Source organism: Pristiophorus japonicus, chromosome 9, assembly GCF_044704955.1.
Source record: "Pristiophorus japonicus isolate sPriJap1 chromosome 9, sPriJap1.hap1, whole genome shotgun sequence".
In the NCBI taxonomy this organism is placed as follows: Eukaryota; Metazoa; Chordata; class Chondrichthyes; family Pristiophoridae; genus Pristiophorus; species Pristiophorus japonicus.
In genome coordinates this window covers 192,556,105-192,583,997 of record NC_091985.1, presented here as the reverse complement: position 1 = coordinate 192,583,997, position 27,893 = coordinate 192,556,105, and the positions used below count along the sequence as shown (strand labels likewise).

Sequence of the window (27,893 nt, the reverse complement as noted above, 5' to 3'; positions counted from 1 at the left end):
AGAATGTGGAACCCTTTACCAAAGGAATTGCTGATGGGGTTAGATGAAGCAACTAGGGTGGGAGGAGGCTCGTGTGGAGCATTAGAAACATAGAAAGCAGCAGAATGGATTGTTTCTATATGTAATTGTATGTAAATTTCAAGAGGCCAAGACCTTTAGTGCATAAAAAGCTCTCTCAGTTGCTTAGTGCTTTCATCAGTTGTACCCCAGTAACTCTCATCTTCATGAAGCAGTTGCCAAGAGGACAAACCATACTGTGATATCTCCGTACATGTAACTTTAATATTTAAATATATACATCCTCTCTCAGCAGGGGTACAAACACAACGCATTTTAGCATTGATGGAGATCTTCTGTTAAACCTGCTATTTCTGCGTTTTTTCTATCCCATAGTGAGGCTCCCGGGTTTTTACAGTCCAATTCCCGCCACCTGAGTAAAGCAACTGTGCATGTGTTTTTTTTTTCTTTCTTTCTGGGGCCCGGCATCGAAACGCTGGCCATCGCATTGACTCGGGCCTCTTCATTACTGTTTAAAAAGCACAAGCCGGCAATTAGCACGACGATACAATGGACAGAGCGCAGAGTAATTGTTAGAACAAGTGAGGTAGCCTTTCTGCATCCACTGGAGTGCTCGTGCACAGTCCATGGAAGGGTGGGGAGACACACGCGCAAAAAACAGGCCAGTTCGCATCAGCATCAACCGTCAGTTGGGTTGACTGTAGCAGAGCCGATTGTCGGGCATGCCCTGTAACAATCGGCCAATGCAATTCCGCCTGTTCCCCTCCCTCTCCCGCTCATGTCCAATTGACATTGAGTTGACCGCACAGAAACAGGCCATTCGGGCCAAGGGGTCTGTGCCGGCATTTTTGCTCAACACCACCAGCCTCCTCCCACCCCTCTTCATCCAACTCCATCAACGTATCCTCTCTTCCTTTCTCCCTCATGTATTTACCCAGCTTCCCCTTGAACGCACCTTTGCTATTCGCCACAACCACTCCCTGTGGCAGCGAGTTCCACATTCTCACCACTCTCCGGGCAAAGGAGTTGCTCCTGAATTCCCCAATGCATTTATTGGTGACTGTCTTATAGTTATGGCCCCCTAATTCTGGTCTCCTTCACAAGTGGAAATATCTTCTCTACGTCCACTCTGTCGAGCCTTTCATCATTTTAAAGACCTCGATCAGATCACCCCTCAGCCTTCACCTTTGTAGGGAAAAGAGCCCCAACCAGCTCAGCCTCACCTGATCGGTAGGGGCCTCTCAACCTTGTGAATCTTGAATGTGATTGAAATATGATTTCACCCAGCGTATCTGCTCCTGTTCCTCATCAGCTTCTTAAGCCGCAGCCAACCACGTCGCCATACTATCATGCCCTATGCCTGCAAATTGCCCTGGGAGGGAAATGTGTCCGCTGCCCAGTGAAATGAATTGACACCAGTGGAGAGGTTGCACAGCCTGAGAATTTGCTGGCCGTTTGAATGTACTCCACGGAGACTGATGTGCCACACGCTCTCATCCAGTGCCTTTTAAAAAGCAAAGTGTGTTCCATTACGAATTGACTTCAAAGATTGTCCTCTGCCACCCCATTTACACCTTTCAAACCTCAGGACATCCCAAAGTGCTTCAGAGCCAATGACGTACTGTTGAAAGATAGCCACTGCTGTAAGGGAGGAAATGCGGCAGCCAATTTGCGCACAGCAAGCGTAATGTGATAATGAGCAGATCATTTTAGAGGTTGAGAGATAAATATTGGGCCCAGGATCAAAGTTCTCTTCGAGCTGTGCGGCCAAGCAGGGCTCCAGGAGACACGTGCAGTTGGCTTTTCACTGTAAAAGCTGCACAGGCGTGGTATTTTGAGTGGCCCGCGCAGCCCCTTAAACATTATAGGGAACATTGCCCAGGATACCATGGAGCACTCCCCTGCTCGTCCTCTAATAGCCACTGTGGGATCTTTTATATCCACTTGAGAGAGCAGACGGGGCCACGGTTTAATGTCTCATCCAAAAGATGGCACCTCTGACAGTGTAGCACTCCCGCAGTACTGCCCTGTCGGAGGGGCAGGGTAGTACTGAGGGAGTGCTGCACTGTCGGAGGGGCAGTACTGAGGGAGCGCCGAACTGTCGGAGGCACAGTACTGAGGAGTGCTGCATGGTCGGAGGGTCAATACTGAGGGAGTGCTGCACTGTCGGAGGGGCAGTTCTGAGGGAGCGCTGCACTTTCGGAGGGGCAGTACTGAGGGAGTGCTGCACTGTCGGAGGAGCAGTACTGAGGGAGTGCTGCACTGTTGGAGGGGCAGTACTGAGGGAGTCCTGAACTGTCGGAGGGGCAGTTCTGAGGGAGCGCTGCACTGTCGGAGGGGCAGTACTGAGGGAGTGCTGCACTGTCGGAGGGGCAGTACTGAGGAAGTGAAGCACTGTCAGAGGGGCAGTACTGAGGGACCCTCCGCTGCACTGTCGAAGGGTCAATACTGAGGAAGTGCTGCATGGTCGGAGGGAAGTACTGGGGGAGTGCTGCACTGTCGGATGGGCAGTACTGAGGGAACGCCGGACTGTCGGAGGGGCAGTACTGAGGGAGCGCCGCACTGTCGGAGGGGCAGTACTGAGGGAGTGCTGCACTGTCGGAGTGGCAGTACTGAGGGAGCGCCGCACTGTCGGAGGGGCAGTACTGAGGGAGCGCTGCACTGTCGGAGGGGCAGTACTGAGCGAGTGTTGCACTGTCGGAGGGGCAGTAATGAGGGAGTGCTGCATTGTCGGAGGGGCAGTAATGAGGGAGCACTGGATTGTCGGAAGTGCTGTCTTTTGGATGAGACATTATACCAAGGTCCCGTCTGCCCTCTGGATAGACGTAAAAGATCTCTCGGCCACTACTGAAAGAAGAGAAAGGGTGTTCTCCCCTCTGTCCTGGGCCCAATGTGTTCTCGCTCAACCAAAATCACTGAAGCAGACGATCTGGTCATTATCACATTGTTTGGGAGCTTGCTGTGCGCATACCATCTGCCGCATTTCCTATATTACAACAGTGACTGCACTTCAAAAATACTGAAAGAAAAATTTGTTCACGAGATGTGGGCATCGCTGGCAAGGTTGGCATTTATTGCCCATCCCTAATTGCCCTGGAGAAGGTATGGTGGGCCACCAATTCAGAGGGTAGTTAAGCGTCAACTACATTGCTGTGGGTCTGGAGTCACATTTCGGCCCAACCAGGTAAGGACGGCAGATTTCCTTCCCTGAAAGACATTAGTGAACCAGATGGGTTTGTTTGACAATCCGATAGTTTGATGGTCACCATTACTGATACTAGCTTTTCAGACCAGATTTATTTTATTTCATGAATTTAAATTCCCCAGCTGCTGTTGTGGGAGTTGAACGCATGGCTCTGGACAATTAGTCCAGACTTCTGGATTGCTAGCCCAGTAGCATGAACCGCTTTGCTACCGTACCTCTCATTGGCTTTGGGACATCCTGAGGTTGTGAAAGGCGCTATATAAATGGGAGTTCTTCCTTTCCTGTCCCCAATATCTCAATCTTTGCTCCTCTCCCAACCACCTCCACTAGTCGCAGGTATGGAGGTAAAACCCCCCACCCAGTGACAAAACGTTCCCGACGCTCTCTGTTTACATGTGAAAGACCCGACACAGGAGCAGGAGGAGGTCATTCAACCCATCATTTCCGCCATTCAATGGGATCGTGGCTGATCTGTGACCTAACTCCATGTACCCGCCCTTTGCCCCATAGCCCTTAATCCCTTTGGTTAACAAACATCGATCAATCTCCGATTTACAATCAGCAACTGACCCAGCGTCAATTTCCGTTTGCGGAGGAGAGTTCCAAACTTCAACCACTCTTTGCGTGCAGAAGTGTTTCTTAACGTCATTCCTGAAAGGCCTGGCTCTAATTTTTCAACCATGTCCCCAGTCCTTGACTCCCCAACCAGCCGAAATAGTTTCTCTCAATCTCCTTTATCAGTTCCCCTTAAAACCTTGAAAACTTCGATCAAATCACCCCTTAACCGTCTAAATTCCAGGGAATACAATCCCAGTTTGTGTTCTCTCTCCTCGTAGTTTAACCCTTGGGAGTCCAGGTATCATTCAGGAATGACAGGGCGCTGCACTGCCTCTAAGGCCAATATATCCTTCCATTTGTCCACACCTCCCCTTTCCCTTCGACCTTCAAACCGACCCAGCAGTGACTTACATGTTTGCAGAGGGTGAAGGCACACAGAAGGGCGAAAATAATCTCCACCACAGTGTATAGAAAAAGCAAGGTCAATACAAACGCAGTTGTATCCTGTGGGGATGGGAAAGAATAAAATAGCATTGGTCAATCAAGAACTACTGCTGAAAGCAATCTACTTTTCATTCCGGCCAATATCATACAAGTAAAATTAGACTGAATGGCTCTCTAACACCAGCAGAGCCTGGCAATGCAGTGGGGCTTGTGGGGAACAGGAGGACGACATTCAACTCCTTCAAGCCTGTTCCACCATTCAATAAGATCACGGCTGATCTGTATCCTAACTCCATCCACCCACCTTGGCTGCATATCCTTTTATACCCCGGGCTAGCAAAACAATCTATCGGTCTCAGATTTAAAGATTTAGTTGAGCTAACGTCTTCGTGTGGGAGCGAGCTGCACACTTCTACCAGCCCTTGCGGGAAGGCGTGTTTCCTAACTCCTCCTGATTTTATGGTTGTGTCCTCTTGTCCTCGACTGCCCCCACCAGAGAGAACCGTTTCTCTCTGTCTATCCTATCAATTCCTGTCACAATCCTAAAACATCTCAATCAAATCCCTCCTTAACCGTCTACATTCCAGGGACTACATACCTAGTTTATGTAATCTCTCCTCACAGTTTAACCCTTGGAGCCCTGGTAACATTCTGGTGAATCTGCCCTGCTCCCCATCCAAGGCCAGTGTATCCTTTCGAAGGTGCGGTGCCCAGAACTGTACACAGTGCTTCACATGTGGTCTAACCAGGGCTTTGTATAGCTGCAGCACAACATTATATTCTAGTGATAAAGGCTGATGTTTTGATTATATTTTTGTATCTGACTATGACATTTTATTGATCAGTGTACATGGACCCCTGGATTTCTTTGGATCACCACTCTTCCAAGCTTTTCACCATTTATCCGTTCTCTCCAGCTACCTCGATTGATTCCTTTCAAAGAGAGCACCTGATGTGCCTGGGGTGTTTCTGTTCCCGGGCCCACTGTGTGAGCGTGGCCCCTCCCACGGCTCGGAGCCCGGGAGAATTCTGTACTTGCGTTGGGGGCAGCGAGGGCAGCGAATGCCAAAACAATCGGCGACTGTGAATCAGCAGTAATGCGGCGGGTACTGAGAAGAGGTATGTTGTGTAACCGGCTCATTGGTTGCCACCCCACCCCAGCCAGTACCAAACTCCAGGTTGGCTTATTTACAGGGAGCGGGCGGGCGGAATCTGGCATGAGCGGCCATCTCCCCAGATGAGGCCAGCCCCAACGTTGGCATGGGGTTTGCCCATTTGCAGGGGAGTGTGTGAACTACCCAGCACATGGGTTGGGGGTTGTAAAAGGCAGAGCCGTTAATATCCAGGCTGCCCCCCCCCCCCGCACAGCGATGCTCCAAGATGCACAAAAACCATTGTGCGCTTTCGGCACACTATGGCTGCTATGGCAACAAAGGCCGGGGATGGAACCTGGGCCTTTCATAAGAACATAAGAAATAGGAGCAGGAGTAGGCCATACGGCCCCTCGAGCCTGCTCCGCCATTCAATAAGATCATGGCTGATCTGATCATGGACTCAGCTCCACTTCCCCGCCCGCTCCCCATAACCCTTCACTCCCTTATCGCTCAAAAATCTGTCTATCTCCACCTTAAATATATTCAATGACCCAGCCTCCACAGCTCTCTGGGGCAGAGAATTCCACAGATTTACAACCCTCAGAGAAGAAATTCCTCCTCATCTCAGTTCTAAATGTACGCCCCTCATTCTGAAACTATGCCCCCTAGTTCTAGTCTCCTCTATGAATGGAACATCCTCTCTGCATCCACCTTGTCAAGTCTCCTCAGTATCTTATATGTTTCAGTAAGATCACCTCTCATTCTTTTAAACTCCAATGAGTACAGGCCCAACCTGCTCAATCTTTCTTCATAAGACAACACCTTCATCTCCGGAATCAACCTGGTGAACCTTATCTGAACAGCCTCCAATGCAAGTATATCCCTCCTTAAATACGCAGTACTCCAGGTGTGGCCTCACCAATACCCTGTACAGTTGTAGCAGGACTTCTCTGCTTTTATACTCTATCCCCCTTGCAATAAAGGCCAACATTCCTTCCTGATCACTTGCTGTACCTGTATACTATGTGTTTTTCATGCACAAGGACCCCCAGGTACTGCAGCATTTTGTAATCTTCCCCATTTAAATAATAATTAGCTTTTTTATTTTTCCTATCAAAGTGGATAACCTCACGCTTTCCCACATTATACTCCATCTGCCAAATGTTTGCCCACTCACTTGGCCTGTCTATATCCCATTGCAGATTATTTGGGTCCTCCTCACAACTTGCTTTCCCACCCATCTTTGTATCATCAGCAAACTTGGCTACATTACACTCAGTCCCTTCATCCAAGTCATTAATATAGATTATAAATAGTTGAGGCCCCAGCACCAATCCCAGTTTCCTGCCGTTTGTGTGTGTGTGTGTGTGTGTGTGTGTGTGTGTGGGGGGGGGGGGGGGGCTGAGTCCCACACTGGGTATGAGATCAGGCTAACTCAGCACAGGCCGGCGATTGAGCCCGGGCCTTTCCTTGTCCGTGTAGCTCGGCTCGAACTAGTTCACCAGGACAGAGACGTCAGGCAATCAGCAGTACGATCGCTGAAGGAAGACGGGTAAAGCAGAATTGCCCTGTGGGAAAACATCTCGTAGAACACGCGCCGCGCCAGGGCGCTGTGTACAATGCTGCGGCGAAGGATTGGAAACGACAGCAGCGAGGGCAGTACTTACTTCGACGAAAAAGGCACTGCCTGACCGAGACATCCAAATTGAGATGATGTACAGCACGGATCCAACGGCTGCTGCGATTGCACTGACGAAATTAAAGATCACTGTGAACTTTCTCTGAAAACAACGCATAGGGACAGGTGAAGGACTGAAATGCCGTCTCTCAGAAACAGATTCTACATCAGCAGGTACAGAGAAGAACAACCCATCAACCAAAACCTGCATTTATTTATATAGTGGCTTTAACGTAGTAAAACATTCCAAGGCACTTCACAGCAGCGATTATCAAACAAAATTTGACACCGAGTCACATAAGGAGATATTAGGACAGGTGACCAAAAGGTTGGTCAAAGATATGGGACTGGATTTTCGGCTTTTGTGATTTGGGACGGTAATGGCAGTGTTGTGTCTGTAAGCACTCTAGTAGTGACTCCACGAGGTAAGGTATTGTACTTGAACTGTTGTGACCTTAGTCCATTTATTGTAGCTTCTGAATGAGGGTGCAGTAAGGTGAGCTCCCTTATATACCTGGTTACCTGCAGTGTGCAGGTGACCCCTAGGTACAGGCCTCTAGTGGTACAGGCATAGTGTATACAGTGTGAAGATACATTCAAAGGTCTTATGTAACTGTACATTGAGTGTACAGGGTATATGCATACACAACAGGCAGCGGGGCGGTCCTGAAAAAAGTGTGTGTCCTCGTTTGCAATATTCGGCAAAAGATGAGGTTCCATGATTGCAGGCGCAAAATCAGACGCCACACAAGGAAGTTTTTGCGCCCAGCCAAAAATCACGGAGTTAAAAAGGTTTCTTGGTTTAAGGAAATTCATTGTTGTTCGGTGCCCAGCAACATAACGTTGTATATTTCAGGGTTTTATTTTGGTGGGAGAGTTTTTGTTTCGTTGTTGCAGTAAAATTTATGATTCATCCTTTGCCATTGGTGTCTTGTGTATCATTCCAACGTTTACCGGAGATGTGCCTTTATGGGAGCACATAGCATGTCCAAGTATTAGCTCCATCCCTCAGTTTCCTCTCCATTTAGGAGAGCCGGTCCATTACGAGCTGGCGACGTGCGGTTCTTGGATGGTGTGGCTATCCAATGGGGGCCTCGCCAGGCTCCTTTTCCTCCGGAGGTGGGGCCTGCAATCCCCACTGGCAATGCCTGGCCCCTCAAGTTGTGCAGCACACCACAATGAATTCGGATACCTGTTGAGAGGAGCATTGAAGGCTGCCTCCAGAGCAGTCCAGGCATTGGTCGGAGCACAGCCTTCTCAGACATTGCTCCTCAGAGAGCTGGAGGTATGAGCTTTGGTGCCTGTAAACCCAGGGGTGGTAAGCCTTCCTCTCCAGATGTCTTCAGCCTCTCCTCATCAGTGGGCTGACATGGTCAAGAGCCTTTGTTGTATCCTGATGTCGCCTAGCAATAGCGTGGAGGATAATACGCTGGCTAACTAGTAATGCCCTCACTAAATTCTTTCAGTGAAGATGCAAGGATACTGTGACGGCAGATAAAAGTGCAGCTTTCAAGTCGGAGCTTCACGCAGTGTGATGTGCGCAATCGTTGCAGTCAATGTGACCTGTGACGTAGGATCCTCATCCCTCCATTTAAATGCGCTGCCAATACCGCCTGCTGCACCATGGGAACGCCTGATTTTTACTAACGGAGCGTTTGCGATGGGCGGTAAGTTTTTTGCGTCACCAAAAACTGACCGGGCAGTAAAAGCTGGAGACCCGCCGTAACGCCTAGAAACTCCTTTTACCATCTCTCCGGGGCGCTAACAGAGGCACAAGCAAGCTGAAAATCCAGCCCGAGAGATGTAGAGAGTCGGAGAGGTTTAGGAAGAGAATTCCAGAGCTTGTGGCCCAGGAAGCTGAAGGCACGGTTGCCAATGGTGAAGCGATTGCATTGGGGGAGATCAGCAAGAGGCCAGCGTTGGAGGAGCGCAGAGATCTCAGAGGGTTCCAGGGATGAACAGGCATGAATGCCAGGTGTGTGTCAGTGACGGCAGCCCAGCCTGTGGCTGGTTTCAAGTAGATGGCCATCCTTTCATCTCTGGGACCAGGGGGCTAGAACCTCCACTTTCTTTGCATGCTTAACGCCCACTTAACCGCTGAAATGACGTATAATGTCCATATATCGCCCATTTTGGCACAAAATGGAAACTGACGGGCATGGTTAGGAAACTTATCACCGAGCGTTACTTTACTCATGTGCTAAAGATCGTTCCATCGTTTGCGGCATTGGTTGCCCTTACGGACCTCATTGTTTGCCGACGAGACCACCTCTGCTATCTCGGTCCATGTCCTCTGGTAGGCCTTGGGGTGGGCTTCCCATGCCCTCTCTGTGTCAAATCACCCAAGCGTGACTCGACCTCCTGTAGGAGGGAGACATTTGTCTCGTCCGAGAACCTCTTTTGCGCCCTCCAATGTGCTCCTCTCCCACCTCACTGCTCTCTTCAGCGTCAGTCTCCACAGTGTGCTGTGATGCCTCCTCCTCTCTCTCCATTATAAGCCAAATTCGGGCAAATATGTGGTTGGTAACAGCTAATTTTTGTTTGTCTACTTGCTGTGAAGCTCGAAAGTCTCCCTCCTTCCTCCCAAAGCAGCCAAACCACACCCAGACACACCTTCAGTCCCTCTGAGCTCCCTCTCTCACTCTGCCTCCTCTTCTGCGCATGTCATGATAACCCTTGACCTCCTGAATTGCGGGAATTGAGTGTTGCAATGCCATTGCTAAGGATGGCCACACTTTACAGCAGAAGGTCAAAATAATTTAACGCTGCCTCCCATTTGGTATCGCTCGCAGTAACGCCTATTTTCAAAAATGGAGACTAGGTGTTTTGAGAATGGGTGAGAAGCCGGCGATCTGGAAACCCTTTTTTAACGCCTACGTCGGAAATAACGCCCATTTTTGGGTGATAAACTCCTGGTTCTAGCCCCTGGCTTCTAATTGCCTCTCCTGGTGGCTATAAAGATCTTACAGGGGGTGAGCATGAGTTCCACAGCACATTACTGATCCTATTCAGCACTATAAGGGCAATGGCACTTACGACAATCCGCAAATAGAGTTGGATTGTGAAATGGGAGAAACTGATGCACTATGGAGTGTATTCTAAGGCTAGGGTAAAGAGATATTGCTGGGAGCTTTACTTATGCTGTACCTGCCCTGGGAGTCTTTGATGGTACAGTGTAGAGGAAGTTTTATTCTGTATCTAACCCCATGCTGTACCTGTCCTCAACAGTGCAGCGCTCCCTCAGTACTGCCCCTCCGACAGTGCAGCACTCCCTCAGTACTGCCCCTCCGACAGTGCAGCACTCCCTCAGTACTGCCCCTCCGACAGTGCAGCGCTCCCTCAGTACTGCCCCTCCGACAGTGCAGCACTCCCTCAGTACTGCCCCTCCGACAGTGCAGCGCTCCCTCAGTACTGCCTTCCCGGCAGAGCAGCGCTCCCTCAGTGCTGACCCTCCAACAGTGCAGCATTCCCTCAGTACTGCCCCTCTGACAGTGCAGCGCTCCCTCAGTACTGCCCCTCCGACAATGCAGCAGAGAAGCTCTCTCAGCACTGTCCCTCTGACAGGGCAGCACTCCCTAGGTACTGCCCTTCCGACAGTGCAGCGCTCCCTCAGTACTGCCCCTCCCACAGTGCAGCGCTCCCTCAGTACTGCCCCTCCGACAGTGCAGCACTCCCTCAGTACTGCCCCTCCGACAGTGCAGCACTCCCTCAGTACTGCCCCTCCCACAGTGCAGCGCTCCCTCAGTACTGCCCCTCCCACAGTGCAGCGCTCCCTCAGTACTGCTCCTCCGACAGTGCAGCACTCCCTCAGTACTGCCCCTCCGACAGTGCAGCGCTCCCTCAGTACTGCCCCTCCCACAGTGCAGCACTCCCTCAGTACTGCCCCTCCCACAGTGCAGCGCTCCCTCAGTACTGCTCCTCCGACAGTGCAGTACTCCCTCAGTACTGCCCCTCCGACAGTGCAGCGCTCCCTCAGTACTGCCCCTCCGACAGTGCAGCGCTCCCTCAGTACTGCCCCTCCGACAGTGCAGCTCTCCCTCAGTACTGCCCCTCCGACAGTGCAGCACTCCCTCAGTACTGCCCCTCCGACAGTGCAGCACTCCCTCAGTACTGCCCCTCCGACAGTGCAGCGCTCCCACAGTACTGCCCCTCCCACAGTGCAGCACTCCCTCAGTACTGCCCCTCTCACAGTGCGGCACTCCCTCAGTACTGGCACCGGGTGTATTGGCCTGGATTATGGTGCTCAAGTCGGGGTTGGGCCCACGCCTTTAGCCAGAGTGCTACCCACTGAGCAGCCTGGGCTCAGCGGTGGGACACAACAAGGGGACTGTGAACCAATGGCCATTTGCAAAGATTTCCACGACAGCAAGTTGGCAGCCGCTATGCGGTACGAATCCCCTCGACCCTCATCTGGTGCTTAGTGCTGGTGTTCAGTGTACTTACCACTTGCTGGCTTGGGAAGTCGACATTTGTCACGGTCAATGCTCCTGAAATGATATACTGCAACAGGGACAAAGCAACATAGTGTTAGATAATTACCGCCTTCTGGACTCAACATCGAGTTCAACAATTTCACACAATAACCTCTGCCCATATTTTTCTGCCTTTCCTCTTTTTTTAACCACCCCCGCCCTCTCTCCCCGATCTTATGTCAAAAAAAATTATCTCTGTTTCCCATGGCAGCTGGTAATTACTCTGTCATTCACACCCTATCTAGACTCATCCTTTTCTAACTCCTGCCATTACCATCTCAAGTCGCCCCATCACCCCTTTTGTCTCTCTAATCTCTCCTGCCTTCCCCCCCACCACAGACCTTCCCTTTTGTTCTATCCTCCCCTCCCCCTTTCAGTGCTCCTTAAGAATCTGTTCATTTCGAACCCTCTTCAGTTCTGACAGAGGGTCACAGACCTGAAACGTTAACTCTGTTTCTCTCTCTCCACAGATGCTGCCTGACTTGCTGAGATTGCCAGCACTTTCTGTTTTTATTTCAGATTCCAGCATCTGCAGTATTTTGCTTTTGTGAAAGAGTGTTAGGTGGCTGCCCACCGGTGCTGAAGCACAACGCAGCTGGATGGAAATTGTTCTGCATCGGGTCATCATCATCATGGGCAGTCCCTCGGAATCGAGGAAGACTTGCTTCCACTCCCAAAGTGAGTTCTCTGGTGGCTGAACAGTCCGATACGAGAGCCACAGACCCTGTTACAGGTGGGACAGACATTCATCGAGGGGAGGGGGTGGATGGGGCCGCGCGCTCCTTCCGCTGTCTGCGCTTGACCTCTTCACGCTCTTTGCGTTGAGACTCGAAGAAGTCAACGCCCTCCCGGATGGACTTTCTCCACCTCGGGCGGTCTGCGGCCAGAGTCTCCCAGGTGTCAGTGGTGAAGTCGCACTTTACCAGGGCGGCTTTGAGGGTGTCCTTGTAACGTTTCCTCTGCCCACCTTTGGCTCGTTTACCATCGAGTATCATGTACAAACAGAGGTTACCGGACGCGTTAATCCAGATAGACCTGCACTAATATTCCGGAGATGTGAGTTCACATCCCTCCGTGGCTGTTTGTGAACTTAAATTCAGTTAAGGAAATAAATTTGGACTAAAAAGCGAGGATCAGCAATGGTGACCATGAAACTGCCACGATTGTTGTAAAAACCCAACTGCTTTGTGGGGAAGGAAACCTGCCGGCCTTACCTGGTCTGGGCCTACATGTGACTCCAGACCCACAGCAACGTGGTTGACTTTTCAGCCCCACTGAAATGCCCTCGCAAAATGTTTCCAAAAAATGTGCGAGAAGAATAAAACCGGATTTTTGGGGGGGGGGGGGGGGCGGCGGTAAAGATTGCCCTCCGTAAAGGGGGTGCGCCGACTGTTTTTGCAGTGCTCTGGCCACCGCAATGGAAGCGGCGGCCGATCCAGCGAAATTCAGCTGCTCGGGGTTTTTGTCACCAGCGGAAGCGGATCATCATGGGGGCGGAGCCGAGTGGCCGTCGCGAGCAGGACGGGAGTGGTGGCGGGACGGCGCCTCACCACGGCGCTCCTCTTCCGTTAAACTGCAGAGCCGCTGCGAACTGTGCATGCATTTTAGTTAGGTCCACTGAGCCAGCAAGGAGAGTTTCGGCTGGGCCAGCGGCCGGGCACCCATTTCGGGGAAAGGGAAATTTCGCAAGGGGTCCCTGCCAGATGGGAAGGGGTCGGCGCGTGCACTCCGCGACAGGAAAACTGGCATGGCGGTCCCGGACACCGCTGCGCTCCTGAGGAAGGGCAATTGCTAAAATGGCGGCCCCATGCCTTAATGAAAGGGGCAATTTCGGCCCTGGAACAACCTTGACATCGCAGCTTTTTCATTATTTCATTAACTGAACTAACCCAAAATGCTTTACAGCCAATGAAGTGCTTTTGGAGTGTAGTCACTGTTGTAAAATAGGAAACGCGGCAGCAAATTTGCGCACAGCAAGATCCCACACACAGCAAAGTGATAATTACCAGATCATCTGTTTTTTTTTTAAGTGATGTTGATTTAGAGATAAATATTGGCCAGGACACCAGCGATAACTCCCCTGCTCTTCTTTGAAATAGTACCATGCGATCTTTGACATCCACCTGAGAGAGCAGATGGCGTCTTGGTTTAACGTCTTATCTGAAAGGTAGTACTGCACTGAGTCTGTCAACCTTGATTTTTGTGCTCAAGTTTCTTGAATGGGACTTAAACCCACAACCTTCGGATTCAGAGGCAAAAGTATAGAATAAAATCATAGAAGTTTACAGCACGGAAGGAGGCCATTTCAGTCCATCGTGTCCACGTCGGCTGACAAAGAGCTACCCAGCCTAATCCCACTTTCCAGCTCTAGGTCTGTAGCCTTGTAGGTTACGGCACTTCAGGTGCACATCCAAGTATTTTTGAAATGCGGTGAGGGTTTCTGCCTCTACCACCCTTTCAGGCAGTGAGTTCCAGACCCCCACCACCCTCTGGGTGAAGAAATTTTCCCTCAAATCCCCCCTAAACCTACCAATTACTTTAAATTTATGCCGCCTGGTTGCTGACCCCTCCGCTAAGGGAAATATGTCCTTCCTATCCAATCTATTGTTTTCCTAACACAGATGAGACTGCACACAGGGAGGTTAAAGTAACAGTGACCTCAGTCTTTATTAAGACACTCCAGAATGAGGAACAGGCCTTAGGGGCCGTCTCATATACAGTGCTCCCAAGGGATACTGGGATCCCTTGGGACTTCAGAGGATGCGCTCCCTGGTGGCGGTATATGGGAGTGCATGCTTTACAGATACACAACATCACTCCCCCCGCCCCCCCAAAGTCAAAGTGAAAACTATTTACAAGATGAGGCGGTCGGGAGCCTTTCTTTCCCTGGTGGACCATCTCTGTACAAATGTTTGTTCTGGTGTGTTGGCTGTGCCCTCACTGGGCTGGCGTGTTGTTGGCCCTGCAGGACTGCTAGGTGAGCCTGGCCTTGTTGGGCTGTTGGGCGTGATGGGTTCAATTTCCTGGTTCGGCGTGGTGTCGTTGATCCTTTGGGTGTGTGTTGTGGACTCAAAAAAGGTGGTGTCTGCTGTGGGTTGTTCCGGGCAGTCTGTGAACCGCAGCCTCGTTTGGTCCAGGTGCTTTCTGCAAATTTGTCCATTGTCCAGTTTGACTACAAACACCCTTTTCCCTTCTTTAGCTATCACCGTGCCCGTGATCCACTTGGGATCATGTCCATAGTTTAGCACATACACAGGGTCATTCAGATCAATTTCCCGTGACACAGTGGCGCGACCATTGTTTACATTTTGTTGCTGCCGCCTGCTCTCTACCTGATCATGCAGGTTGGGGTGAACCAGCGAATCTCTGGTTTTAAGTGTCCTTTTCATGAGTAGCTCAGCTGGGGCACCCCTGTGAGCGAGTGGGGTCTCGTGCGGTAGCTGAGCAGTACTCGGGACAGGCGGATTTGGAGTGAGCCTTCTGTGACTCGTTTAAGGCTCTGTTTGATGGTTGTACTGCCCATTGGAGGCTGGTTTAAACAGGACCGAGGTGACATATTTGATCCCATTGCGGGTCATGAATTCTTTAAATTCGGCACTGGTGAAACATGGCCCGTTGTCACTGACCAGTATGTCAGGCAGGCCGTGGGTGGCAAACATGGCCCTCAGGCTTTCAATGGTGGCGGTGGCGGTGCTTCCTGACATTATTTCACATTCAATCCATTTTGAAAAAGCATCCACCACTACCAGGAACATTTTACCAAGAAACGGGCCCCCATAGTCAATATAAGGCCAGGACCACAAACATAGTGGTGCCTCTCTGGGCGTGTTGCTCAACTGAGCACACACGCTGCATTGCCGTACACAGGACTCGAAGTCAGAGTCGATACCGGGCCACCACACGTGGGATCTGGCTATCGCTTTCATTATTACTATACCCGGGTGTGTGCTGTGGGGATCCGAAATGAACATCTCCCTGCCCTTTTTTGGTAGCACTACGCGGTTACCCCACAACAGGCAGTCTACCTGAATGGACAGCTCGTCCTTTCGCCGCTGGAACAGCTTGATTGGCTCTTGCATTTCAACAGGGATGCTGGCCCAGCTCCCATGCAGTACACAGTTTTTTTTACTAGGGAGAGCAGAGGATCTTGGCTGGACCGAGTCCTAATCTGGCGGGCCATGACAGGTGATTTATCATTTTCAAACGCTTCCGTGACCATCAACAAGTCTGCGGGCTGCGCCACTATCAACAAGTTTTCAGGCTGCGCCATTTTCACCCCCGTGGTGGGCAATGGTAGCCATCCGCACAAATGAGAGCATCCACAGTTCTTGGTGCCTGGCCTGTGGCGGATGGTATAGTTATACGCTGATAGCGCAAGTGCCCACCTTTGTATGCGGGCTGAGGCATTAGTATTTATCCCCTTGTTTTCAGCGAACAGGGATGTGAGGGGCTTATGATCGATTTCCAGCTCAAATGTGAGGCCAAACAGGTACTGATGCATTTTCTTTACCCCGAACACATGCTAATGCCTCTTTCTCAATCATGCTGTAGGCCCTCTCAGCCTTAGACAAGCTCCTGGAAGCATAGGCGACAGGTTGAAACTTCCCCGCAACGTTAGCTTGTTGTAATACACACACCCGACTCTGTACGACGACACGTCACATGCTAGCACAAGTCTTTTACACGGGTTATACAATACAAGCAGCTTGTTGGAGCATAAAATGTTTCTGGCTTACTCAAAAGCAATTACTTGTTTTTTTTCCCCATACCCAGTTCTCACCTTTGCGCAATAACACATGTAGGGGCTCTAAGAGGGTGCTTAACCCCAGTAGGAAGTTACCAAAATAGTTGAGGAGTCCCAGGAACGACCACAGCTCCGTGACGTTCTGTGGCCTGGGTGCGCTCCTGATAGCCTCTGTCTTGGCGTCTGTGGGCTGAATGCCGTCCGCCGTGATCTTTCTCCCCAAAAACTCCAATTCTGTTGCCATGAAAACGCATTTCGACCTCTTCAGCCGCAGCCCTACGCAATCCAGTCGCTGGAGGACCTCCTCCAGGTTTTGTAGGTGCTCGGCGGTATCCCGACCCATGACTAGTATGTCGTCTTGAAAGACCACCGTGTGGTACCGACTTGAGTAGGCTCTCCATGTTTCTCTGGAAGATCGCTGCAGCCGACCGAATTCCAAATGGGCATCTGTTGTAGATGAACAGTCCCTTCTGCGTGTTGATGCAGGTGAGGCCATTCGAAGACTCCTCCAGCTCCTGCGTCATGTAGGCCGAAGTCAGGTCGAGCTTGGTGAATGTCTTGCCTCCTGCCAGCGTCGCAAATAGGTCGTCTGCCTTAAGTAGCGGGTATTGGTCCTGTAGCGAGAAACGATTAATAGTTACTTTATAATCACCGCAAATCCTGACCGTGCCATCACTTTTGAGTACTGGAACAATCGGGCTGGCCCACTCGCTGAATTCCACTGGGGAGATGATGCCCTCGCGTTGCAGCCTGTCCAGCTCGATTTCCACTCTCTCCCTCATCATGTGAGGTACCGCTCGCGCCTTGTGGTGAATGGTCGTGCCTCTGTGACCAAGTGGATCTGCACCTTCGTCCGGAAAAGTTTCCAATGCCTGGCTCAAAAAGGGAAGGAAATTTGTTAAGAACCTGGGTACATGAGGCCTCATCGACATGTGATAGCGCTTGGCTGTTATCCCAGTTCCAGCGGATTTTGCCCAGCCAGCTCCTTCCAAGCAGTGCGGGGCCATCGCCTGGGACAATCCAGACTAGCAGTTCGTGCACTGTGCCCTCATAGGTGACCTTGACCATGGCGCTGCCCAGGATAGTGATGAGCTCTTTGGTGTACGTTCTCAGTTTCGTGTGGATGGGGCTCAGGGCTGGTCTGAATGCCTTGTTGCACCACAGTCGCTCAAACATCTTTTTACTCATGGTGGATTGGCTAGCGCCAGTGTGCAGTTCCATGGCTACGGGTAAGCCATTCAATTTTACGTTTAGCATTATAGGTGGACATTTCGTCGAAAATGTGTGCACCCCGTGTACTTCAGCATCTGCCTCTTCCCTCTGAGGCTCGAAATTGCTTTGATCCACCATGGACTGATCTTCCTCTGCCACGTGGTGGTTAGCAGGTTTTGCAGAGCTTGCTGCTCGTTTCCAAGCTCGTTGGAGGTGCCCCATTGTTCCACAGCTCTTGCAAACATACCCCTTGAAGCGGCATAAATAGGCTGAATGGAAGCCTCCACAATGCTTTGCATTCATCCTTTGTTGCGGACTCTGAGTCATCTGGGTCACCTGAGGCCTGCTGGCAGTTGCAGACTCGTGGGTTCTGCCCTGTAAATTTCTGTTCGCAAACACAGTTCCAGTTAATTTATGAACATTGCTTGCACTTGTGCGCTGAGAGATTTGTTTGGTGTTATCACTGGTGGACATAAACGCCTGTCCTATCACAATGGCCTTACTGAGGATCGGTGTCTCTATAGTCAAAAGTTTTCGTAGGATGGTCTCGTGGCCAAAGCCCAGTACAAAAAAGTCTCTGAGCATTTGCTCCAGGTAGCCATCAAACTCACATTGTCCTGCAAGTCGCCTTAGCTCGGCGACGTAGCTCACCACTTCCTGGCCATCAAATCGCTGGCACGTGTAGAACCGATACCTCGCCATCAGCACGCTCTCCCTCGGGTTATGATGTTCCCGAACCAGTGTACACAGCTCCTCATACGACTTATCTGTGGGTTTCACCGGAGCCAGAAGATTATTCATGCTGTTGGTTGGTGCCCCACAGATTGTGAGGAGGACCGCTCTCCTTTTTGCAGCGCTTCCTTCTCCGTCCAGCTCGTTGGCTACAAAGTACTGGTCTAACCGTTCGACAGAGACTTCCCAGTCCTCACCCTCCGAGAACTTCTCCAGGATGCCCACAGTTTGCTGCATCTTTGCGTTGGATTCGTATTCTCGTCGCCAGTTATTGTGTTCCTAACACAGATGAGGCTGCACACAGGGAGGATAAAGTAACAGTGACTTCAGTCTTTAATAAGACACTCCAGAGTGAGGACAGGCCTTCGGGGCTGGCTTATATTCAGTGCTCTCAAGGAATGCTGGGATCCCTTGGGACTTCAGGGGATGAGCTCCCTGGTGGCGGAATGTGGGAGTGCATGCTTTACACAACACACTCTATCTAGGCCCCTCATAATTTTATACACCCAATCAGGTCTCCACTCAGCTTCCTCTGTTCCAAAGAAAACTAACCCAGCCTATCCAATCTTTCCTCAAAGGTAAAATTCTCCAGTCCAGGCAACATCCTCGTAAATCTCCTCTGTACCCTCTCCAATGCAATCACATCCTTAATTTTGCACACTAATCTCTTGTGTGGGACCTTGTCAAAAGCCTTTTGAAAGTCCAAATACACCACATCCACTGGATCTCCCTTGTCCACTCTGCTGGTTACATCCTCAAAACATTCCAGAAGATTTGTCAAGCATGATTTCCCTTTCATAAATCCATGCTGACTTGGACCGATCCTGTCACTGCTTTCCAAATGCGCTATTTCATCTTTAATAATTGATTCCAACTGTTGTGTGCCTGTAAAGCATGCACTCCCATGTTCCGCCACCAGGGAGCTCATCCCTTGAAGTCCCAAGGGATCCCAGCATCCCTTGGGAGCACTGTATATAAGCCGGCCCCCCCAAGGCCTGTTCCTCACTCTGGAGTGTCTTATTAAAGACTGAGGTCACTCTTACTTTAACCTCCCTGTGTGCAGCCTCATGTGTGTTAGGAACACAATATTTTGAATATAAAAGGTGGCCGTGTGGCCACCTCTCTCTCTCTCTCTCTTTTGCTCCACAAGGACCGAGCACTCCGTCTAGGACGGAGAGAAGAAAGCACCAACAAGCAACCAGAGCCTGGCTATTCAACTGTGGAGCTAATCTCGTGACTGGGACTTGGATACTATAGACAGTACGGAACCCGAAGAGACACGTTTTCACCAGGAGAAGCAGTGAGTAAGCCAACGAATTCGGTCAGCATCATCCCTGCCCACGCATCTTTAAGATCACAGCCACCGTGTGAGGAGGTGTCGTGTGTTCTCCCAACCAAGCCTCAGTAAGGGTTTTAGTGGGGAGATTTTGCTGTGAGGACCATAGGGATGTGCCCAGCCGGTCGGTACAGATCGGTGGTACACTGTGGATCCGAGCAGAGGGTTTAGACGTTGGGTACTTCGCGATAGGGGCGGTTTAGACTCGCCTGGGCATTGGACTGTACTGCATCGTCACTGTGTTTACTTGCAGTTTTGCTGTGTTGTGGTATCTTTAATAAAGCATTGACGGTTGAGACCGAGGTACTTGTCCGTGACTCATTCCTCTGTTCAGTACAGTCATCACTCCCAGGTCTAGAACTAGTGTAACGTGGGGGTGCATCGAAAACACCCGACGGTAAACCACTTACGCTACCCAGAGACACGGCTGACACCTGCTTAAAGTAAAGAGGAGTTTCACTCAAATATGCATCGCAGAATATCAAACCCAGCGTTGCCTTGTTTACCAGCAATTGTTTAATGGATTGCTGCAACTATCACACGGGTTATTTTTTATACACATTATGGCAAGTTATCAGCAAAGCTCGCACTACCACTTTGCAAGGACATAGCATGCAAAATCCTTGTCAGTCCCGGCCCCAGAGCTGCTTCTGAGTGTTCAAGGAGGAAGTGAAACGGAACGGAAGGAAAAATACATTGCGCAAGTTACCGCGACGAATAAATAAGAGATTTAACAAACCAGTATTCCTGTCCACCAGGGAACGAACAGTCGAAGAGCAATGAGACGCTCTGCCGAGAAATACAGTGAGCAACCAAATGTGAAGTTAATCATTCCAATCATGATCTGCACGACCTATACAGAGTGACACAGAGACAATAAGAGCAGAATTCACGGCACCCTAAATAATCTGGGAAGTCAAAGATTAAAGAAAAGCATCTGTTTAAGAAGTTAACATGGAAGAAAAAAAACTTCCATTTATATACCACCTTACCACACGAAGGAAAGGACTTTATATGGCGCTTTTCACGATATCAGGACACAGCAAATCATTTTATAGGCAAGTATCGTCACTGCAAAAACTTGGGTAAAAGCAGCAGCCAATTTGTGCACAGCAAGGTCCCACAAACAGCAATGTGATAACCAGATGGTCTGTTTATTTTTCAAGTAACGTTGGTTGAGGGATAAGTATTATCCCAGGGCACCAGGGAGAATACCCCTGACTTGTTTTCCAATAGTGGTTGTGGGATATTTTACTTCCACCTGAGAGGGCAGGTTTAACCTCTCACTGAAAGACGGCACCTCTGATAGTGCAGCGCTCCCTCAGTACTGCCCCTCCGATAGTGCAGGGCTCCTCAGTACTGACCCTCCGACAGTGCAGGGCTCCCTCAGTACTGTCCCTCCGACAGTGCAGTGCTCCCTCAGTACTGCCCCTCCGACAGTGCGGCACTCCCTCAGTACCGCCCCTCCGACAGTGCAGCACTCGCTCAGTACCGCCCCTCCGACAGTGCAGCGCTCCCTCAGTACTGCCCCTCCGACAGTGCAGTGCTCCCTCAGTACTGCCCCTCCGACAGTGCAGCACTCCCTCAGTACTGCCCCTCCGACAGTGCAGCACTCCCTCAGTACTGCCCCTCCGACAGTGCAGCGCTCCCTCAGTACTGCCCCTCCCACAGTGCAGCACTGCCTCAGTAATGCTCCTCCGACAGTGCAGTGCTCCCTCAGAATTGCCCCTCTGACAGTGCAGCACTCCCTCAGTACTGCCCCTCCGACAGTGCAGTACTCCCTCAGTACTGCCCCTCCGACAGTGCAGCACTCCCTCAGTACTGCTCCTCCGACAGTGCAGCGCTCCCTCAGTACTGCCCCTCCCACAAAGTAGAACTCACTCCGTTCTGCGCCTCCGACAGTGCAGCGCTCCCTCAGTACTACCCCACCGACATAGCACCACTCCCTGAGTATTGCCCCTCCGACAGTTTGGCGCTCCCTCAGAACTGCCCCACCAACAGTGCAGCTCTCCCTCAAAACTGCCCCTCCAAAAGTGCAGCTCTCCCTCAGTAGTGCGCCTCCGACATTGTAGTGCTCCCTCAGTACTGCCCCTTCCACAGTGCAGCACTCCCTCAGTTCTGTCCCACCGACAGTGCAGCACTCCCTCAGTACTGCCTCTCCAACACGGCAACGCTCCCTCAGCACTCTCACATCCGACAGTGCAGTTCTCCCACAGTACTGCTCCTCCGACAGTGCAGTGCTCCCTCAGTACTGCCCCTCCCACAGTGCAGCACTCCCTCAGTACTGCCCCTCCGACGGTGCCATTCTCCCTCAGTACTGTCCCACCGACAGTGCAACACCTCCTCAGTACTGCCCCTTCCAACAGTACAGCGCTCCATCAGTACTGCCCCTCCGACAGTACAGCACCCTGTCAGTACTGCCCCTCCAACAGTGCAGCACTCCCTCAGTACTGCCCCTCCGACAGTGTCGCGCTCCCTCAGTACTGTCCCTCCTACGGCATAGGACTCCCTCAGTGCTGCCCCTCCGACAGTATAGCACTCGCTCAGTACTGCATCTCCAACAATGCAGCACCCCCACAGAACTGTCCCTCCGACAGTGCAGCACTCCCTCAGTACTGCCCCTCCGACGGTGCCATGCTCCCTCAGTACTGTCCCACCGACAGTGCAACACCTCCTCAGTACTGCCCCTTCCGACAGTGCAGCGCTCCCTCAGTACTGTCCCTCCGACATTGCAACACCTCCTCAGTACTGCCCTGCAACAGTGCAGCACCTCCTCAGTACTGCCCCTCCGACAGTGCAGCACTCCCTCAGTATGCCCCTCCTACAATGCAGCACTCCCTCAGTACTGATCCTCCGACAGTGCAGCACTCCCTCAACATTGCCCCTCCGACAATGCAGCACTCCCTCAGTACCGCTCCTCTGACAGTGCAGCGCTCCTTCAATACTGCCCCTCCGACAGTGCAGCACTCCCTCAGTACTGCCCTTCTGACAGTGCAGCACTCCCTCAGTACTGCCCCTCCAACAGTGCAGCACTCCCTCAGTACTGCCCTTCTGACAGTGCAGCGCTCCCTCAGTACTGCCCCTCCAACAGTGCAGCGCTCCCTCAGTAGTGCCCCTCCTACAGTGCAGCGCTCCCTCAGTACTGACGCACCGACAGTGCGCCCCCTCAGTCCTACCCCTCCGACAGTTTGGCGCTCCATCAGCACTGCCTTTCCGTCAGTCCTGCCCCTCTGACAGTGCAGCACTCCCTCGGTAGTGTCCCTCCGACAGTGCAGCACTCCCTCGGTAGTGTCCCTCCGACAGTGCAGCACTCCCTCGGTAGTGTCCACCGACAGTGCAGCACTCCCCCAGTACTGCCCCTCCGACAGTGCCGCGCTCCCTCAGTACTGGCACAGGGCAGTTTTGGGCTGGATTCTGGGGCTCGAGACACTTGCGTGAGGCTCGAGCGTACTACCTTCCGGCTCAGAATCGAGAGCAGCCCCATTAGCTCCTTCCCTAAACGCTGCAAGCATGTGAAACACAAACACAGATTGTATTGTCTTACGCCAAAATGTCTCATGCGCCGTGGTTCTTCACGCAGTAGATTTGCAGGAGTGCAGGCATCAGTAATGGATGACATCTCCTGTTGGGAAAGGAAGTCTATATTAGGGTGTGTCAAGATAAACTATCCCTCTATGGCCTCAGTTCCACCGCCACCCCCACTCCCTATCTCTGTATCCCTCTCCAGCCCCTAGAATCCTCCTCGATTTCTGCGCTCCTCCAGTTCACTGACCTCTTGGTCATTTCCTGATTTCCTTCATTGGTGGCCAAGCCTTCTGCTGTCTGGGCCCCAAAGCTCTGCAATTCCCTTCCTAAACCTCTCTGCCTTTCCTCCTTTAAGACAATCTTTAAAACCTACCTCTTTAAACAAGCTGTCCTAATTTCTCCTTATGTGGCTCGGTGTTAAATTTGTTTTGACAGTCGCTCCTGTGAGCGCCAAGGGACGTATTTTAGAGATGCGGTTTAGGTGCAAGGTGTTGCCACAATAGCCCAATTTTAATCCAGGATGCAAATCGGGTGGAGGGCCCCCTTGACACAGGGAGTTGCAGTCGGTCATAAGCACATAAGAAACAGGAGCAGGATTAAGCCATTTGGCCCGTCGAGCCTGCTCCACCATTCAATGGCTGATCTGATCTTGGGTCAGCCCCGTCCCACCCCAGACTTTTCTGTTGCCTTCATCTGGCAGACCGTAAGTGGAAATTCTGGCCTCCTGCATAATCTGGAAATCAGCCCAAACCCCTCGACAGTGCAGAGAACTTGTGCACCGTCCTGCTGAGAAGCAGTTCTTGCTTGTGCGGAGACCCAGTCCGAGGATGATGTGCAGACACTGACTGACTGAAAGGTACTAGATCACACTGGCCATGACAACTGGCATCCCAGCCCCTTGCCTGCTATGTCCCAATACTTTCCACCAACCCTCGCTCTCCTCACTCACTTCCCACTCCCATTTCCAAACCTTCACCCGTCTTTTATTCTCACTGCCTTCCTTCTTGGCCCCTTCCTTCCCCTCCTCCAACATCCCCTTCTCTCTCTGCTTCTGTCCCTCCCTTTGTCCACCCTTCCCCTCCCTCCTTCTCTGCCCTTACCTTCCCGCTATCCACCACCTGCCCCATACACCTCTCGTCCCTCCTTCATTAAGACGGATTGCAAAAGTTTCTATAGATATGTAAAGAGAAAAAGGTTAGTAAAGACAAACGTAGGTCCCCTGCAGTCAGAATCAGGGGCAGTCATAACGGGGAAGAAAGAAATGGCAGACCAATTGAACAAGTACTTTGGTTCGGTATTCACTAAGGTGGACACAAACAACCTTCCGGATATAAAAGGGGTCAGAGGGTCTAGTAAGGAGGAGGAACTGAGGGAAATCCTTATTAGTCGGGAAATTGTGTTGGGGAAATTGATGGGATTGAAGGCCGATAAATCCCCAGGGCCTGATGGACTGCATCCCAGAGTACTTAAGGAGGCGGCCTTGGAAATAGTGGATGCATTGACAGTCATTTTCCAACATTCCGTTGACTCTGGATCAGTTCCTATGGGGTGGAGGGTAGCCAATGTAACCCCACTTTTTAAAAAAGGAGAGCAAACAGGGAATTATAGACCGGTCAGCCTGACATCGGTAGTGGGTAAAATGATGGAATCAATTATTAAGGATGTCATAGCAGTGCATTTGGAAAGAGGTGACATGATACGTCCAAGTCAGCATGGATTTGTGAAAGGGAAATCATGCTTGACAAATCTTCTGGAATTTTTTGAGGATGTTTCCGGTAGAGTGGACAACGGAGAACCAGTTGATGTGGTGTATTTGAACTTTCAGAAGGCTTTCGACAAGGTCCCACACAAGAGATTAATGTGCAAAGTTAAAGCACATGGGATTGGGGGTAGTGTGCTGACGTGGATTGAGAACTGGTTGTCAGACAGGAAGCAAAGAGTAGGAGTAAATGGGTACTTTTCAGAATGGCAGGCAGTGACTAGTGGGGTACCGCAAGGTTCTGTGCTGGGGCCCCAGCTGTTTACACTGTACATTAATGATTTAGACGAGGGGATTAAATGTAGTATCTCCAAATTTGTGGATGACACTAAGTTGGGTGGCAGTGTGAGCTGCGGGGAGGATGCTATGAGGCTACAGAGTGAATTGGATAGGTTAGGTGAGTGGGCAGATGAAGTATAATGTGGATAAATGTGAGGTTATCCACTTTGGTGGTAAAAACAGAGAGACAGACTATTATCTGAATGGTGACAGATTAGGAAAAGGGGAGGTGCAACGAGACCTGGGTGTCATGGTACATCAATCATTGAAGGTTGGCATGCAGGTACAGCAGGCGGTTAAGAAAGCAAATTGCATGTTGGCCTTCATAGCGAGGGGATTTGATTACAGGGGCAGGGAGGTGTTACTACAGTTGTACAGGGCCTTGGTGAGGCCACACCTCGTATATTGTGTACAGTTTTGGTCTCCTAGCTTGAGGAAGGACATTCTTGTTATTGAGGGAGTGCAGCGAAGGTTCACCAGACTGATTCCTGGGATGGCGGGACTGACATATCAAGAAAAACTGGATCAACTGGGCTTGTATTCATTGGAGTGCAGAAGAATGAGAGGGGATCTCATAGAAACGTTTAAAATTCTGACGGGTTAAGACAAGTTAGATGCAGGAAGAATGTTCCCGATGTTGGGGAAGTCCAGAACCAGGGGTCACAGTCTAAGGATAAGGGGTAAGCCATTTAGGACTGAGATGAGGAGAAACTTCTTCACCCAGAGAGTGGTGAACCCGTGGAATTCTCTACCACAGAAAGTTGTTGAGGCCAATTCACTAAATATATTCAAAAAGGAGTTAGATGTAGTCCTTACTACTAGGGGGATCATGGGGTATGGTGAGAAAGCAGGAATGGGGTACTGAAGTTGCATGTTCAGCCATGAACTCATTGAATGGTGGTGCAGGCTCGAAGGGCCGAATGGCCTACTCCTGCACCTATTTTCTATGTTTCCCTCTCCCTACTCCACTCCCCTCCCTCTTTCTCTCCTCCAATTCCCCTTCGCTGGCCCTTCACCTCCCCCCCTTTCACCCTCTCCTTGATTCCAACTTGTCCACACTTCCTTCCTCCTCCCCTCTCCCTTCATCTCGTCTACCTTCTCCTCCTCCCCTCTGCACCATCCCCCTCCCTCACTTCTCTCTCCTCCTCTCTCTCCCCTACCCACACCCCTTCTCTCCCACTTCTCCTCTCTCTCCCTTCTACACCTCTCTTCTCCCCGCTTCTATCATGCCCTGCCCTTTCAATAAGGTGCCTCAGGGATCGGTGCTAGGTATGCAACTATTTACAATCTATATTAATGACTCGGATGAAGGGACCGAGTGTAATGTCGCCAAGTTTGCTGATGTTACAAAGATGGGTGGGAAAGCAAGTTGTGAGGAGTACGCAAAAAATCTGCAAAGCGATATAGACAGGCAAAGTGAGTGGGCAAACATTTGGCAGATGGAGTATAATGTGAGAAAATGTGAGATTATCCACTTTGGCAGCAATAATAGAAAAGCAAATTATAATTTAAATGGAGAAAAATTGCAAAGTGCTGCAGTACAGAGAGACCTGGGGGTCCTTGTGCATGAAACACAAAAAGTTAGTATGCAGGTACAGCAAGTGATCAGGAAGGCAAATGGAATGTTGGCCTTTATTGCAAGGGGGATGGAGCATAAAAGCAGAGAAGTCCTGCTACAACTGTACAGGGTATTGGTGAGGCCACACCTGCAGTACTGCGTACAATTTTGGTCTCCGTATTTCAGGAAGGATATACTTGCATTGGAGGCTGTTCAGAGTAGGTTCACTTCTGGAGATGAGGGGTTGACTTATGAAGATAGGTTGGGCCGATACTCATTGGAATTCAGAAGAATGAGAGGTGATCTTATCGAAACGTATAAGATTATGAGGGGGTTTGACAAGGTGGATGCAGAGAGGATGTTTCCACTGGTGGGGGAGACTAGAACTAGAGGGCACGATCTTAGAATAAGGGGCCGCCCATTTAAAACTGAGATGAGGAGGAATTTCTTCTCTCAGAGGATTGTAATTGCCTGCCCCAGAGAGTTGTGGTGGCTGGGTCGTTGAATATATTTAAGGCAGAGAAAGACAGATTTTTGAGCGATAAAGGAGTAAAGGGTTATGGGGAGCGGACAGGGAAATGGAGCTGAGCCCATGATCTTATTAAATGGCGGAACAGGCCCGAGGAGCCAGGTGGCCTACTCCTGCTCCTATTTCTTATCCCCTTTCTAACGTACGCACTGAACACATCATTTCAGGCAGCACCTGCTGAATCTCATCATTTCTTGAGTTGACTGAGCTGCAAGGAAGGTGGGTGATGGCTGTTGCAAGGCGTTATGCAAGGAGCACTCGGTTCAGCGACCTGGCATGGGAGACATTGGTTGGGGGCAGTCGAGGGAATGAGGGAGGTACTGTTCCCTCCATCTGGATGAAGGACGACTCCACAGGTTTTTAGAGCCATGTGGGCAGAGTTGGCTGCGGAGATGTCGAGCAGCACGGTTGCGAATAGAACCCCAGCAAAAAATTCAACAGCATCACTCGGTTGGTCAGAGTGAATTCATGTTTCCACACACCCAGCCTCTGAGCCTCTCTGTACACACCCCGACCCCAACACTCGAGCCCTGGCCCGAGCACTCGGATACTGACCCCAACCCCGGCACTTGAACCCTGACCACTTCACTGCAACCTTGGCCCCGGCGCTTGAATCCTAACGCCCGCCGCTTGAACCCCGATGCCCGGCGTTTGAACCCCTGACACTAGCGCTGGAACCCCGACCCAGGCGCTGGATACCTGACCCCGGAATAACGACCCCCGACCACGTCGCTTGAACCCCGACCCCGG

The 27,893-nt window shown here is 51.0% G+C and overlaps 1 protein-coding gene across 1 annotated transcript; it reads right to left on the bottom strand.

Annotated features, from left to right (window-relative positions):
- Positions 1-260: 260 nt before the first annotated feature.
- Positions 261-27,893, bottom strand: LOC139272804 (membrane-spanning 4-domains subfamily A member 4D-like). The gene is made up of 7 exons (XM_070888912.1): positions 27,843-27,893; positions 23,038-23,115; positions 20,233-20,346; positions 11,441-11,497; positions 6,987-7,100; positions 4,193-4,285; positions 261-526 (listed from the first exon to the last, which is right to left on the bottom strand). Exons 2-7 carry the CDS (start codon positions 23,110-23,112, stop codon positions 524-526), a joined length of 456 nt encoding a protein of 151 aa, XP_070745013.1. The 5' UTR covers positions 23,113-23,115; positions 27,843-27,893; the 3' UTR covers positions 261-523.